We start from the raw sequence: 15,620 nt of genomic DNA, 5'->3' as shown, positions 1-15,620 counted from the left end.
CTACCACTAGCCAGTTTTAATCATTTACCCCTCACTGATGCCTGTATTTTTACTTCCACAGCCTAATATAAACATATGAAAGAATGAAGTGCGGAATCTGTCTTGGGAAGCAGAATGTAAATAATACTCCATAAAACATACAGTTTCAGGGCTGATTTTCTTCCCCATAACTCCCATGTAGCCAATAGCAGAGTCCAAACTGAGTTGAGTCACCCATTTGAAGAGATGTTCAGCCTTGTACTGGGACATACAGAATGTCCAGGGAGCTGAATGGGTACAGCTGTGGAGATTCAGATCTAGCCAGAAGAAAACTTCCATCGCAGCTTTAATTCCAAAGGTTTATTTTGCAGTCTTTGTGCATGGACATGGCTGATCAAGCACACACAACCCACGGTCGATACTTGTACAAAGGAACACCAAGTAACGGTGTGTTATTCAGACAGGAGAACTGAATGTAGCCCCACACAGCACCACTGACAAACACATGGCCGCAGACAGTTTGACACATTCAACAAGAAAACCAAACAACACACTGGTGATATTTTCCATGTTGTCCTCTCATTGCTGGAGAAGTTATAGCAGCATAACATTAGAAATAAAAAAACATTACCAAACAACTTTAACAACATAAAGCTCTCTGCAGGATCAGAGATGAGAAGTTACACAGTACCTGCACATCTGCATTGCTCAGAAACTTCCACAACCCCAGGCAGAGGAGACAGCAGCCACTTCCCTAGCCAGCAAGCAGAGCACCTGCACAAACGCACATCTGGAGGCTGAAACTGTTTGCAGCCTGAGCCATGGGCTGGAGCAAAGGGCAGAGGAGGAGCAGCTGCTGTTCCTGTCTGCAGTCACTGTCTACAGGAAGCATGTATCTGGAGTGTGTCTATCTGGACTATGGCAAGAGGTGGGCAAAGAAGACACAACCCCTATTGTTAATACTGCACAATCCCCTGAGCTGCGATACGAAATTCTATCGAACATCCTTTTATCAACATGTTTATAGCTGGGCTCCAGATGCAACTGAAAACAACTGTAAGATTATTTTATCCTGTTGCAGAAGTCCAACTGAACTGCTCTATCAGGCCAACAAGATATTTTATTGAAGTTATCTCATAGGCATTACTTGTTGATAATGTTGCTTCAATGCACATCAATGAATAGCACTGAGTGCTACATTTTTCTAATTGTAATAATAATAGCAGATTCTGGTCCAGCCACCTCATCTCAGTCAGATCACAACATCTCATGTCAGTAGCCCTAAGTACAAAGTAATTTTCAACCTGAATGAGAGGGTCTGAACTTGCCAGTCTTGCCCTACAGGCAGCAGCAGCAGAATTTATTCCAGAAATGTTCTGCAGGGTGTTCAAGATCACTTTTTTTTTGCCTAGCCACCACTTAGCAAGCCTCACATAACACGTGGGGTAGGCAACAAGAGCCACCAAAGGAAGACATATCCATTTGCTATGTATTCAACTTCAGAAGGTTATTGAAGACACCTTTCTTCATTTTTCTCCATAGTATTTGATTAGCCTCTGTATCTGATAATCAGTTGGTACAGTCCTGATTCACTCTGTTTCTCAAGAGTAGCACCAGTATCATAAATCTGAATCTTCATTCTTAATTCTCTTCCTTACATGTATCTTTTTTTTTCATCTCACTTGTTGCTGTATCTCTACCCCAGTAAAATAGCATAAATCCAGGCATAAAGTCTCAGAACATTTTTCTTCTATTACTCAGTAGTGAAATTGCCCTACTAGGTAACCTACGCTGTCAGCTTACAATGTGTGCAGCAAATATATCACAAATAAATAAATCGCAATATACCCTATATATCATTTAGAAGCAATAGCTATCAGGATCTCTGATCTTAATTTACAGTATGAAACAAATAAGCAGCTTATCAGTCAGGGAAGTCTGAACAAAACAAGTAGTAGAAAGCAATTCTCCATTTATTTCTCTCTCTATATATGAATATATGTATAGTCATATATACCTTTATATTTTGGATATATATGAGTATATACATATATATATATATTTTTAAATCCCAAATTTATGAACTTTTGCAATAGTAAATATAACTTGTGGAAGCAGCTGGCTCTACTTAAATGCTGAATTTGCTTCTTGTGCCCTACTCCTCACTGAGAGTAGCACTAAGACTTACTTATTTACTTTTAGTATGAAACAACAGCTACTCAAGTTAAAAGTGCTTATTTACCCCCTTAGCAGCCAATTTATTCAAAGAGTCAAGAAAAACCATTATCATAATTACAAACTGGAAATAAAAGTTCATTAAAAATATCCTAAATGAAAGGCAGTGGATCACCTACCACCTGGCAACCTGCTGAATCTTGCTATCATGAAATTACACAGACCTTGAGGCCAGTTTTAAAGAGCATTAAATAGCTTAGAAACTTATAAACACAGAGAAGGTTCAGAGCTTAAGAATTAAGCCCAAATTAAGTTAATGTCCAAATAAGAAATAGATTCCCAAGTTCCTTTGGAGATCTGAGTGTTAAGAAATGATGTTTATTAGGTCTCAGGGAAATTTTGGCTCCTAAGACTTGTTTTAAAAGGAACTTGAAAGAAAGGAACTGGTTATCATTTTCTGCGTGTGGAAAATAATAAGAAAAAAAAAACAACCCAAAAGAAAAATAAACAACAAAAAACACCCTTGGGAAACTTGGCATTTGATTTTCTTTTCGATGCTACACCCTACAACTACCATCAAAGTTCTTGCCCTTCAATATGAAGGCTAGATTTCCTTTCATACTAAAAATTCTACAGATATTCTTCAAAAAAAAACGTATATCTATCTCTACAGAAATGTAGTGCCAGTAAACTCAGAAACTACAGGCAAATGATTGATCGAGATTTGCGAGACAGATAAAGAAACCCATCAGGCCATGCAGCTCTCCAGTTATGAAAAGCTCAGAGGTCTTCATAAGAAGCAGCGAAAAGCCAAAATAGCTGGAAAAGGACTGGAAGGTTGGAGGAATGACACCCGTCTTCTTTCTCCTCAGTTCTCATGTGTAGGTTTACTGACACACTGGAACAGGGAGCAGTGCAAGCTGGTCCCATTTCAGGTTGCCTCACACTGATTCCTAGCAACCCTATCCCTGCTGGCACCCCTTCCCATTCATCTCCTGCCAGGTGCACACACACCTTACTATCTATCAGCACACAGCTGTGCCTAGCCAACTACTGCTCCCCACAGCCAATATGTTTCCCCAGGTCTGTGTTCCTCCCCCCCCCCCCACTACTTTGCAGGTGTCCAAGAAAACTCTGGCTCTTATTTATTTAAACAGCTGCTGCTACTCTGCCTCCAACTTCCCCTGTATCAGCCAAGCTGCTAACGAGTTCACCCATATTCACTTACAAAACATATTTAAGGAGGAAGCAGTTCATGTTGTCACATTAAAAATACAACTGCTATAAACATACTAAATGAGAAGAACAGATTTTTCCCCCAGCCACCCCAAAAAAACATCCTTGTTTTACACAATTGCTTGTTTTGTTTCCCCATTGCCCACTGAAGAAGTGAAGTTTGATTCTTGCTCGGCACTTGATTTCCTCTCTTCTGGGTAATGGTTCATTTCTTGCATTTCTAAGGAGACTTTATTCCTTTTGGCAAATGCGTGGCTGATCTCATTCAGTGTCTTGTTCTTTGTTTCAGGCAGGACAAAAAACAGGTAGGTCGCTCCTGCAAAGCAGATGGCAGCAAACACAAGGAAGCAGTAGTTCTGCAAACCGCTCTGTGAACAGAAAATAAGTGACATATGGTCATTGCATGCACCAAGGGGAAAAAAGTAAAAAAAAAAATCAATATCAGGAATGGAGTGAAAGTCAAAGTGGGTGGTATGGCGCAATTTTTAAGCAAGTACAGTAAGTGCTGGCATTCACTGCAAGTCAGAGTGCCTTAGAAGTTCATAAAAATGCATGAATCTGCAGCTCTTCTAGCACCAGTGGCCCATAGATGGAGCAACAGGCTGCAGGCAGAGGTGATGGGAGGCACCAGGCTGGGGCTGGGTGCACAAGGAGCAGGGCTTCTGCTGCCTGCACAGCTTGACACAGCCTTGCACTTGTGCAGTACTGCTGGAGACAAGGCAGGTTTTTCACCAGGCTGCTCTGAACACTATCTCTCAATTTCTAGATACAGAAAAGGAGACATACTTTTGTGATATCTTGCAGCTGTACATGACACATGAGAAACCTGTCATAGCCTGAGGCATCAGCATCACAGATGCTACAGCTCTGAGATTTGCAAAATAAACAAGGAGGAAAAAAGGGAGACGTTTCTGTCATTTCCAAGGTTACAAGAGCTTCTAGAAGAAAAAATTCCATAAAATGCGCTTCTTTCTTGCTGGAGATGAGTGTAAGTACTACTATCCCGAACTCCTGAAAAAAGTCAAAGGGTCCAGGATCCCTGTAGCTGTTTGTGAGCTCTTTTCTTTCTGTATGAATTTACCTCATTCTGTGTTCTTAAAGCAAATGTCTAATGAACACTTTTTACTTGCTTTAATTATCAAGGGCAAAATTAACAAAAAGTGGTATCTCCAGATCCACAAATAAGGCAGTCTTTCCATAATGCTTTGTGTGAGGTCATGAATACTGAGCACGGGGGGAAATGGACTTCTCAGACACAATATGAGGTGTTTGAATGGAGGAAGGAGAAGGCTTCATCTTCTACTCACTGCTGAGGCAAATCTGAAATCGCCATGGGAAACCACAACAGTTCATAGTCAACACTGGTTAAAACTTGTGGCTGTGAGTTCCTATACATACATATTTACAATTGTCATTAAATGTACGTATCTGAAACAATCGTGACAACACTAGACAATGACATGACACCAACTTTCCACAAATTTTCTAATATATGTCCACCATCGTTAGTTAGCTCTGTACTGTAGGGTGGGTAAGGACCCTGCTTTGCAGGCTAAGGGTTTATGCAATTCCGGGACGGTTTTTATGTTTCACTTGCTCAATATACATAATATCTAGCATGGAAGAAGAATATGAAGTCATGTGTGGAATGAGGAAGAAAAAAAAGTAAACTTCTGCAGCTTCATGGTTGCCTGGCCACAATGTTTTCCATGGATAATTCATTACCTACTTCAGCCCTTTGGCTCCTGACTGTAATAGGAAAGGCTTGAAAGTGCATCCTCTGAAATACTGCCTGTGGCCTCTTGAAATCACTGACACATTTTTTGTTAAATCTTAGAAGCACAAACTCCTGAACAACCTGACAATCACAACCCAATGAGCATGGGTGATGATGAGGAAAAATATTCTGGGAAGGAAACTGATATGACTTTCAAGCTTGTATAGAGGCAGAAGCAAATGAAGTTAGCAGACAGGAAAAAATAACTTCACAGTGCCTCATAAATCATTCTGTCATGTTAAAAATCCAAATTTTGCATCTGGCTTCTCTGCATGTGAAATTACTGTTCACTGAAATGGTAGGTTTCCAATCTAGAATTATGTTTTTCCCATTTTAAAATGCTTATTGAACTAGACTTTCTCCTTGATACAAACAAGCCATTAATGCCCAGTTTTACTTTGCCTGGCCACAAGTTCACTGTGTATCTTGGTGATGCTGCTACAGGTCTCTCCCAGCTTTCTCATTCCTGATTACTTCTTTGCTGTCCATTATTTGAAATAGTGTTCATCACTAACTTCTAACTTCACCAACTTCTTCGATTTGTGCTAACTTAAACCTTTCCTAATTGCACTGAATACTGTCATGAGTGCACAGTTTATTTGCAATTATTTTACATAATATATTTACAATTACTGGTAATAAACTTGCTGTTCGTTTTTTCTGCATTTCCCTTTAGATGTAGCCCCTAAGGGCCTCCAGATGAAATTCCACAGGGAATAAAACTTATTTTTTCTTATAAATCCTACAAATGAGTTCTGTGGGAAGAGACCATGACTTTGCACTCCTCATGTTCAGCAGGATGGAGCCCTAATTCCTGGAGAGGAGCACCACAGGGCAATCACAAAATGATTGTAACTTTTCTCATCAGCTAGTCTTCAGTCATAATATTTCTTTAAAGCAGGCTATCATTTTACATACAGAGAAAAGACAAACACGTTCATAAGCCTTTGTAACTCATTCAAAGTTCAGCTAATATCTCCTGGACCCGCATCTGCCACAGAAGAATGTAAATTACATTACCCATTCTAAGCATGAAATCTTCTACCTGCACTGCACACTGATACAGGAAGTAGGACAGAAGTGCAGGGTAAAGCAGAAGGTAAATATCAAATCTTGAATCCTAACTCAAAAGAAACCTTTACTGCAGCATGAAAGGAATACAGTTTAGCCTACATTTTTAATTCATTTTTATCTTTTTCTGATGTATTCTGAATTGATTGGTGTCAGAGGGAGGAATCAATGAATGGATGAGTATATCTGATGTGCCTGTCAAGAGATGCTTAACATAGGGCAGTGTGCTGGGAAGAGGGTGAGCGCTGAGTCACTGCATGCTCAGTCTGAGAGGGAGGTCTGTTGGGCTGGAGTGGGAGTAAAAAACTGAGGAAGAATTTCAATGAAAGCCTTTGGTGGCCACGCGAAGTACAGATACTCTGCAACTCTGTGCACTTGGCCCATTGGGTGTGGTCTTAAGATCCTCTACTGACTTGTGCATTCTCAATGACATGCGAGTAATGATAACACACATGATCAAATTTGAAAAGTGAAATATTTTTCTATACTTTTGAACATTATCTCACTAATTATATGGGACAGAAGCATCTATTTCTATTTGATTTCAATCATTTCTTCAGTGTGTCCTCCTGCATGAACATCTGTGTTCAAAGTTACCAAAGATTTCAGGTGCTTTCCTGAATAACCAGGTCTCCATCTCTTGATAGGCTCATAGTTACTCATTGAGAGTGCAGGTCAGATGCACAAATGTCCTTGAAGGACCACAATTTCCATGGGTTATGGAAGGCTACCTGCCTTCCTGGACTCCCAGCAGAAGGTATGAGAAGAGCAGATATGATTTTTGCAAGCCATCTCTCCAGGAGAGCACCCTGGATATTTACTGCTTATTCCTAGTTAGTCAGAAGGCTACTAAATCTTCTTCAAAGTAGACTTACAGTGAATTTTTCAAGGATGCACAGGATATTTTAAAGTTAAGAACAAACTTTTAAACTCATCACCTTCTATTTTCATATTGGCTTTCTAAGGAGGCTATTTAAAACCCAGTGTTTCTATAAACGTCCTGCCAATTGAATCTTGAATTACTCATTTTTTAATCCTCTTTTCATGTTTCTGCAGCTGATCAAGGCTCTGTATTCGCTGAAAAGTGGAAAATCAGGAAACGATTCATTTAAGACATGCATTTGATTACCACAAAAAGGAATTAACGTCAAAGCACTTAGACAATTCTGCCAAATCAGATCCCAAGCATGGCAAATCAGACCTGACTCAGACGGTAACTTGTAGCTCTGTAATTGAGGTGCATGAATAAGGAAGTGCAGCACAGCAACATTTATTAAACATAAATTTTAACAAACATATTCTCAGATTGTGTAGGGCTGTTATTGGCATTATGCAAAATGTATAGGTATTTCCCCAATCTCTCTTTGAACAAAATGCTGAAGAACACTTAATTTTTACCATTATGACTTAAAATGCTCAGAATGGATGAACTAAAGAGCTTATTTTTTTTTTTTCAACTAAAAAGTAAACAAAAACAAATAGAAATCCTAGCATTAAAATGATGAGATCTCTAGGGCTCATAAAACAAACAAACAAACAAACCCACTGCTGACCCAATAGAAACCCCCCCAGATTTGCTCCTCAGGCCGTAGATTGCTATTTACTGATTTAACTCATTCTATGGTAAAGACTAATTTCTAGGCGCAACTGCTATATTGAAAATGGGAAAATTAATATTCCTGAGCATATACAGAAAAAAATGCACAAACAAATTCTGAATCAGATTTAGCAAGCTTATCAAATAAACATTTTTAAAACAGAACTTCTCACTCCCAGCAAATGTCAGATTTTCTTTCCAAACGTGATACCGGTGTGATTCCTTCCTACTGAACTGTCTTTGTAGGCTTTCACTACTCTTGGAAACATAATCCAGAAACAAACAAATGTGTATCTAGACCAGTTATTTCAATTTCCATTTGAGTTTTTATTTACAGAACAGCAATATTTTATGAACTCTCTCTGGATTCTCCATCAATTGCTGCTGGATTCTTACATAGGGACTTCCTGCTCTCCATCTTTGTTTTCTTATTTGCTTTTGCATTTCATAATAGTAAAGTCAATAACAGAATAATTTTCAGTATAGTGGAGGGGGGGCAATTCAAGAATAAAACCACAATATTTTCTCTAAAAGTTCAATTGGAAAGCTAAAAAAAGCAAGAGAGTACCATCCAAACTTTAAGTGAAAGGCAAATGAATCTCTTTACTTTCTCAGCCTCTAAATTCTCAACTTGAAATGTCACTGCACATTTGGCACTGGCAATGGATGCTTGCATTTGGGGGTTACCATGAATATTAGCATCAGTAGCATACAGATTGGATATTTGAGGTAATTATATCAAATAATAATGCCTTACTAAAAACATAATCAACAAAACAGTTATTCATGTGGACATTTGCTTTTACTTGCTCTTGTTCATATTCATGTTTGAATGAAAGCAAATGGATGAGAGAATTTGTGTCCTTTACCCCTTGTCCTTGAGATTCAGACATAACTTCAGGTTCCACTGAAGGTGCAGGACAATGAAGAATGACAGAGCTACTACATTAAATGTATTTCATTAAGTTAAAAATAGAGCAATTTTCAAAGGCGTGTACTGCAGTTTTATCCCAAACCCTCAAACATTTATTACCTCCTCATAAAGTTAACAGATCCTTGTATTTTATACTTGAAGCAGGTTGCTTCTAATTAAGAATATTTTTTTCTTGTTTAACCTCCTTGTAGCCTACATTTCATTTTTGTATTTTTGAGGGGTACTTCAGCTACTTCCCCATGGATACATAGACTGTATTTCAAGTATCAGATGTAAAATAGCTTAAAATAATTTGACAGAGAGAATCTGCATACAGACATATATGCATACATTTGTTATTGAAATTTTTGTACTTAACAGAAAACATCAACACAAATTATTATACAGTTAGGAAAATCTTTCTGGATAAATGAATTGAAATCTCAAGTGTAAAAATAAGGGAAAAAAAGAGCAGAAGTTCAAAAGAGCCTCCAGTAAGAACTCACAAATGTTACTTCACAGAGGGAAATAAATCAGCTTCTGAAAGGGGGAAAATAAACACATGCATAGGTCTTTGCATCACAGTAGTAAGCAATGTGAACAAGCTGTGCGACACCTGTACTCCATGTTATACTGAGCTCCATCTGGATCACAGATCAAAGCGTGATATTTTTTCAAGACACTGTATTCAGGGTAAAAAGGAAGTCGAAGTTTACCCAATCTCTAGCTAGTGATAATTTGTACTCTACCTCTTTCAGATGCTCTCTATTCTAATGTAAGTAAAAAGCTTACGTATGAAGAAGACATATGAAAATTGAAACAGTATTGTCTTTCAGTTCTTTGCTTAAAAATCCAGCTACTAAAAACACTCACTATTTCAGGGACATGACCTTCCACGGAGCTATTTGCTTTACTCTCCTGTCACCTCAGTAGTTACTTCTGCCTTTCAGCATCAGCATCTGGAGCACCAGGCCTGACCTCCTACACCAGAGGACCAGCATTAGATCTGTGCTCACTAGCTGAGGAGCTGGGCATGTCTGACCATGACAGGCTGCACATCTACAGCCATGCCCTCATTTCATTGTCCTTTTGCATAAAGGTTAGGCAAGCAGCAGCACTCAATGCCAAGGAACTCTTCTCTGAAAAGGTGTTTCCCAGCCACAACTATGGAGGATACTGGCAGCTCTTCAAAAAGATTTGAAATTAACCTTTTGTGGCACATTCTCTATTTAATATACAATCTCCTCAATATCCTTCTTTGTTCATGCTCTTCTGTTCATTTGTTTAATTTTCTGAGAACAGAGAGAGGCTTTTCTAGTTATTTTAAAGCTTTTACTAAAGTTAGCTATGGGGCATTGATGGGCTGCAGTAGGACAACCCCCAAACACTCCTACAGTTTCTCATTTATTATTGAAGCCTGCCCCACATCTAATGACTTATCCACAGTAAAAAGCACACACAGCACTTTCCATTGCCAGTGAGCCAGAAAGGAATTACAGAGGTTGTTTCTCCAACCTGAAGCAACAGCACATAACTGTAACTTAAGACTTATATGCAAACCTTTGATAAGGGCTGAGTGTTCATCTCTCAGATCTACAACACAATAGATATTTGCTTATCAACATGTCTCAACCTACAGTTACAACGAAACAGCACAAAAAAGTACATGATGGTAGATAAATATAAGCATTACAACTTTGTAAAAACAAAGTTTTTTATTATAACTAGACAAAACACTCAAACTGCACACTGATGTTTATTAGTCCCTGCAAAAATGAGATATTCTCTGCTATTGCTCTGTCAAATGGCTGCAGGACGTCATGCAGCTTTTAGAAATATTGCCTCAGACTTGCTGCAAACATACTGCAAGAGAATGAGAAATGTTATCCATTTGGGGATAATGCAAGCTTCTCTTGGGGCAGAAGTAAAAGGGGAAAAATCACTGCAGTCCTCAAGGACTGTATGTAGGCCTGAAAGATAGAAAAGATGGAAAGATGGAAAATGAATCCCAATCAAGTTCTCTTTTCTTTTTTCTAGGGAGCTGCAGCAGCAATTAAGTTCTTCTTTGTCATTTAGACAGGGATCTACATCATTTCCTAGTACAACCATGTGAAGAGATTTGAAGACCTCCATCATTGTTTACCCAGCACTTCTGAAGATTTCAAACTCTATCTTTCCTTGCTGTAGGCATGCAGCCCCACAATGCCACAGGCCAAACTCTACTGAGGAGCAGAGTCGGCTTTGCACTTACTGGACCTGTAAGCACATCTGGATACTCCTCTGTGATCCCTGGTAACCCCTCTTCCCCCATCTCCTTATCTTTATTCCTTTAACATATGTATTATAAAACAGATAGCATGGGATATTAACAGAATCAAGTATGCAATGCCAAGTATATTAGTGGCAGATAAGAACGACCAATTTCCTTCATTCCTTTCTGGCTTACTTCTGTTTCCACTGTGTTAACTGGGAAAGGAAAGCGTGTTATTCTACAATGTAATTTAGTATATGCATTGAAAGATTCCAATTTCAATAAAATACATGGAGATATTTTAATGAGTATTTTTTGAATATGCACTCCATATACACCATGGCCTTAGCACCTTAAAAAACAGACTCTGCAGTCTTTCTTCTGGAATGGGAGATTATTATGACAGAAAAGTTCTGCAGCAGAATATTGCTTCACCATGTAGTCTTTAAGTGCCCCATAACATTCTATGAGAAGAAACTGAAAAATGAAATAAGAATGCATCAGAATATAATGAAAAGAGCATAGCCACTTGTCATGTCCTGAAATTAACTGCTAACTCTTAGTAATTCTAAAAAATACTATATTTTTACAGTACTTTAGAAAAACAACACCTTTTCCTAGATAACATGATTTAGTGTCCTGTCTCCCTATCTTGGTACAGAAGGCTGTCACCGCAGTCCTTTTTGAAGAGTAACAGCTGAACGCTTGCTGAACATTACCAGACCTTTTCAAGCATTTTTCTTCTGCTGCAGTTTGTTGTCCCATCTGCTAGCTTCAGCTCATTGCACCTATTTCCACACACGTAAACACTCATATTTCTTATTTACTATGTTGTCCTACCCTCCACAATCCAGACCTCCTGAGCATAACCATTCCTACCAACTACCACTCACTCTTTACAACAGATTCCTGAAACACAGGCTCCAGAAAAGTCAGGAAAGGTCTCAGATTTTCTATCCAGCAGCATAAAATACAGCAGCAGATTTAGAGAGGTGATGCCAAAGAATGCCCACAAGTAATAATTTTGAGTCTGGCTACATTAATAGGTGCGTGTCTGTATCCACTTGTGTATGTACAAGATTTGGGTTTTATTCATCTGAGCGTTTGGGAAATAGTTTCTGTTTATAGATGTGAGAAAGAGAAAGCAGGAGGCTCATGGGCAAGTAAACATGTTTGTATTACATGTTATTTAGCCATCCATCACTCCTCTGTTTAAGGAGTTCTTCATTAACTCAAGGACTGGAATAAATATCACACCGAATGATGAGTTCGTGAATAACTTACAGAAATGCCAGCACCTGAAATATATTCATTTGTGCTCTTCAGTCAACAATTAAAAACCTATCAAAACATTCACTCTGTTCTATTCAGCAGAAGACTAAACAATTTGCAACAAAGCATCTGATAGGTGAAGAGTGAAACCAGTTAACTTTAATAGAGAAACAGATGCGATTTTAAATGTGTCACTGTTTAACTCATTGATAAGTTTGAAAACTACTGCAAACCTTCAGTATGTAATTCAGTATTACGAACACGAAACACAAACCAGTGCAATTAGCAAATAGAGATGCAGAAGTCAATCAGTTGGTTTGAAGGCTGCTAGCTTAAGACAAAAAAGAATACACGAGTTCCTCTGGTCAGATTTGTTGGTGGCTTTTTTTTGCAATGAATCACTACTGCCACAGGGAAAATGATCTGTTTCCTCTTATTATCCATAAAAGAGAGAATATATTAAGCAGCAATAAGCTTACAGAAGGATGACTAATATAACCTTAAAGGACTTCAGGTTAGAGATCCCTCAGATTTCCTTGGATGCTTGACTCTTGTGCAAGTTCTTGTGAAATTCACAAGGTTTCCTCTGATAAATCAGAGAAGTTTAACACCTTCTGATCCTTTTGAACTGAAGAAAATAACCAATCATTTCTCTGATGTCAATCATTCACAGCCAGCATTTCCAGTCTCACATTTTTTCTCCAGTTGGAGTATTTTTAGGTTTGCTTTCTTTTACTTCATTGCCATTTTTGCTGTTTTCTCCTCTAATTCTCGGCATTTTTCAAGATAATGTGGCTCGAAGCATCATTACGTTATTCCTACGATTCCCTCATGATTTTCAGGGAAGGAGCAATTGCAGCTGTCAGCTCACTGTTTTGGAGCTGGGATTCTGCCACCACAAACTTCAGCAGCACTTACTGATGTAACACAGCAACAAAAAAAGTTTAAAGGAGCCTTCTGAGCCACTCGCTGTGTGCGCGTTTAATGAGATACTTCGTGTTCTGAAGGCTTCAAATGTCAATAAAATCATAGGAAACCAGGAACACAGATGCCAGGCAGTCCATACCCTTTAGTAAGGCAATCTCAGTTCTTGATGGACATCTGTCTGCATGTCCTTTATAGAGCTCCAGAGATGGACAAGCTGCAATTTCTTCCCACAGCATTACAAATACACAATATTCTCATGATTAAAAAGGTTTGCCTAACATGCTTCTTGATGCAGCACCTGAAAATACAGCATGCATTCTCAGTGCTTTGTCAGTCGGACCTGGACCCAGCTAAACAGAGGATGGAGAAGCAACTGCAGATGGGTCTGGCATGCCTGCAAACTTTCTAAACTAAGTTGAGGATCAAAACACCTACCTGCTCGAGCTGTTAGCTGAACTAACCCCCTCACAATGCTTAGTTCATGCAGAGGACTTTGTGCTGTACCTCATTAAGTGTGAACTTCAGATCCAGTGTAGAAATCAATAAAGTAATCCATTCCATTTCATTGGAAATTGATAGAAGGAATTTCTTATGCTCATGAAAAATAATCATTTTTTAAAACAAAGTTTAAAACTGGTCTCAGAAATGGCCAAACTCTAGCTGCATTTTATCTACTGTCAGTTTTAATTACCGAGTTCTCCGAATTTAAAACCTACTACAGACAAACAAAATCTTGGAATTTTCTAAGACACAACTGGATGAAGACAAAGAAGGGCAACAAGGCTTGTGAAGGGCTTGGAGAATATGCCCTATGAGGAGCAACTAAAGGAACTGGGGCTGTTTAGTCTGGGGAAGCAGAGACTGAGGGAAGACCTCACTGCTCTTTTCAAATACCTGAAAGGTGATTGCAGTGAGAGTGGGGCTGGTCTCTTCTCACTGGTGACAGGTGACAGGACAAGGGGAAATGGCCTCAAGTTGCGCCAGGGGAGGTTTAGGTTGGATATCAGGAAAAACTTCTTTACAGAAAGGGTTGTTAAGCACTGGAACAGGCTCCCCAGGGAGGTGGTTAAGTCACCATCCCTGAATGTGTTTAAAACCATTTGGATGTGGTGTTTGGGGACATGATTTAGTGGTAGGTTGTTAGAGTTAGAGTAGTATGGTTAGGTTGTGGTTGGACTTGATGATCTTGGAGGTCCTTTCCAACCTGAGCAATTCTATGATTCTATGATTCTAAGACCTAAGAAACTTGGTTTGATTTCACAGCTGATCCTCTCTGAGCAAGAGGTTGGCTCAAAGACCTCCTGGGGTCCCTTTCAGCTAAAACAGTTCTACAATTATACCCATAATTGCCCAGAACTTTGTTGGTTTGTTATGTTGCTCACTTGAAACACAAAATATTATGCCCATTCCCAACAGATACTATGAAGAAATGATAGAATTATTTTTTGTGGATGACTGCGGGAACTCATTCTCAATATACTATCTGCATAAAAAAATAAAACAAAGCTGATTACTCACAGGTTTATGTACTGAGCATAAACTCTCTTCAAACATGAGCAAATATTTGAAGTCTATTTTATGGCATTCCTTTTGCTCCAAGTGTTAAAGGCTAGCTTAGCATTTCCTCGGGGAGAATCTGTTCCATATTCCTAGAAACTAAATCATCTGGAAACAGGAATTACACTAGGAACACACAGAAAACTAATGCTCTGAGTTTGATATGCCACCTTTATATTTGTTATGTAATTATTTCTTATGCTGAGTTACCCTGTCAGTATTGTAAAGAAGCTAAAACTCCATTTCCATCAACACACGCTATTTCAAAATGCATAAGTGAATTTCATCAGTAGGGATAACACCTAGCACTTCTCAATAACTGTCTATGAGGCAACCTCAAATCACATCCAATGCATTACAAGCTCACCTGTGATACATCTTCCGTGACATATGAGGATTACTTGTCTGGGGATCAAGATACCATGAGGCAAAGGCTTATTTTAGATCTCAAGAAACTGCATATGATATGGAGGCCTCCTTTTCATTATCTAAAATCATTTCATGAACTAAAAGGTCAGATGTTCAAAGTCTGACCTGACAGAAACAAATCAAAAAGAACAGTTGCACTTTTACATGCTTTCCAAGTAAGGCTTCCAAGTAATAAAAGCGCTTTACAACATATTTTATAAGATTATATTCACATAAGGAATCATGGATTACTTCTAAGTCTGAACATAAAAAATGCTGAAGCAAGAATCTGTATTATCTATCATGACTGTGAAACAAGCCCAGTTACTGCCCTGATGTATCCACAGCAATTGAGTCATCACAAACAGCAAACAGGGGGAAAAGATTTTGTTTTTAAAGGAGTCTGAGCTGGATCTTGATCCATTCAGCTACTATAAGCTTTCTGTGAGAAGCTGAC

The 15,620-nt window shown here is 38.7% G+C and overlaps 1 protein-coding gene across 3 annotated transcripts in view; it reads right to left on the bottom strand.

The window, feature by feature from the left end:
* The window catches only part of SLC2A9 (solute carrier family 2 member 9), a 115,138-nt gene continuing 99,819 nt past the window's right edge, over nucleotides 302-15,620 (bottom strand). For all 3 annotated transcript variants that reach the window (XM_021396259.1, XM_021396256.1, XM_021396258.1), the window contains one exon: nucleotides 302-3,758. In XM_021396259.1, coding sequence (XP_021251934.1) covers nucleotides 3,501-3,758 — 258 coding nt within the window. In that variant the 3' untranslated portion in view covers nucleotides 302-3,500. The remainder of the gene's footprint in view (nucleotides 3,759-15,620) is intronic.

This window comes from Numida meleagris, chromosome 4, assembly GCF_002078875.1.
Source record: "Numida meleagris isolate 19003 breed g44 Domestic line chromosome 4, NumMel1.0, whole genome shotgun sequence".
NCBI classification, from domain to species: Eukaryota; Metazoa; Chordata; class Aves; order Galliformes; family Numididae; genus Numida; species Numida meleagris.
The sequence above is the reverse complement of the archived record's forward strand: the minus strand, read 5'-3'. Positions and strand labels throughout refer to the sequence as shown.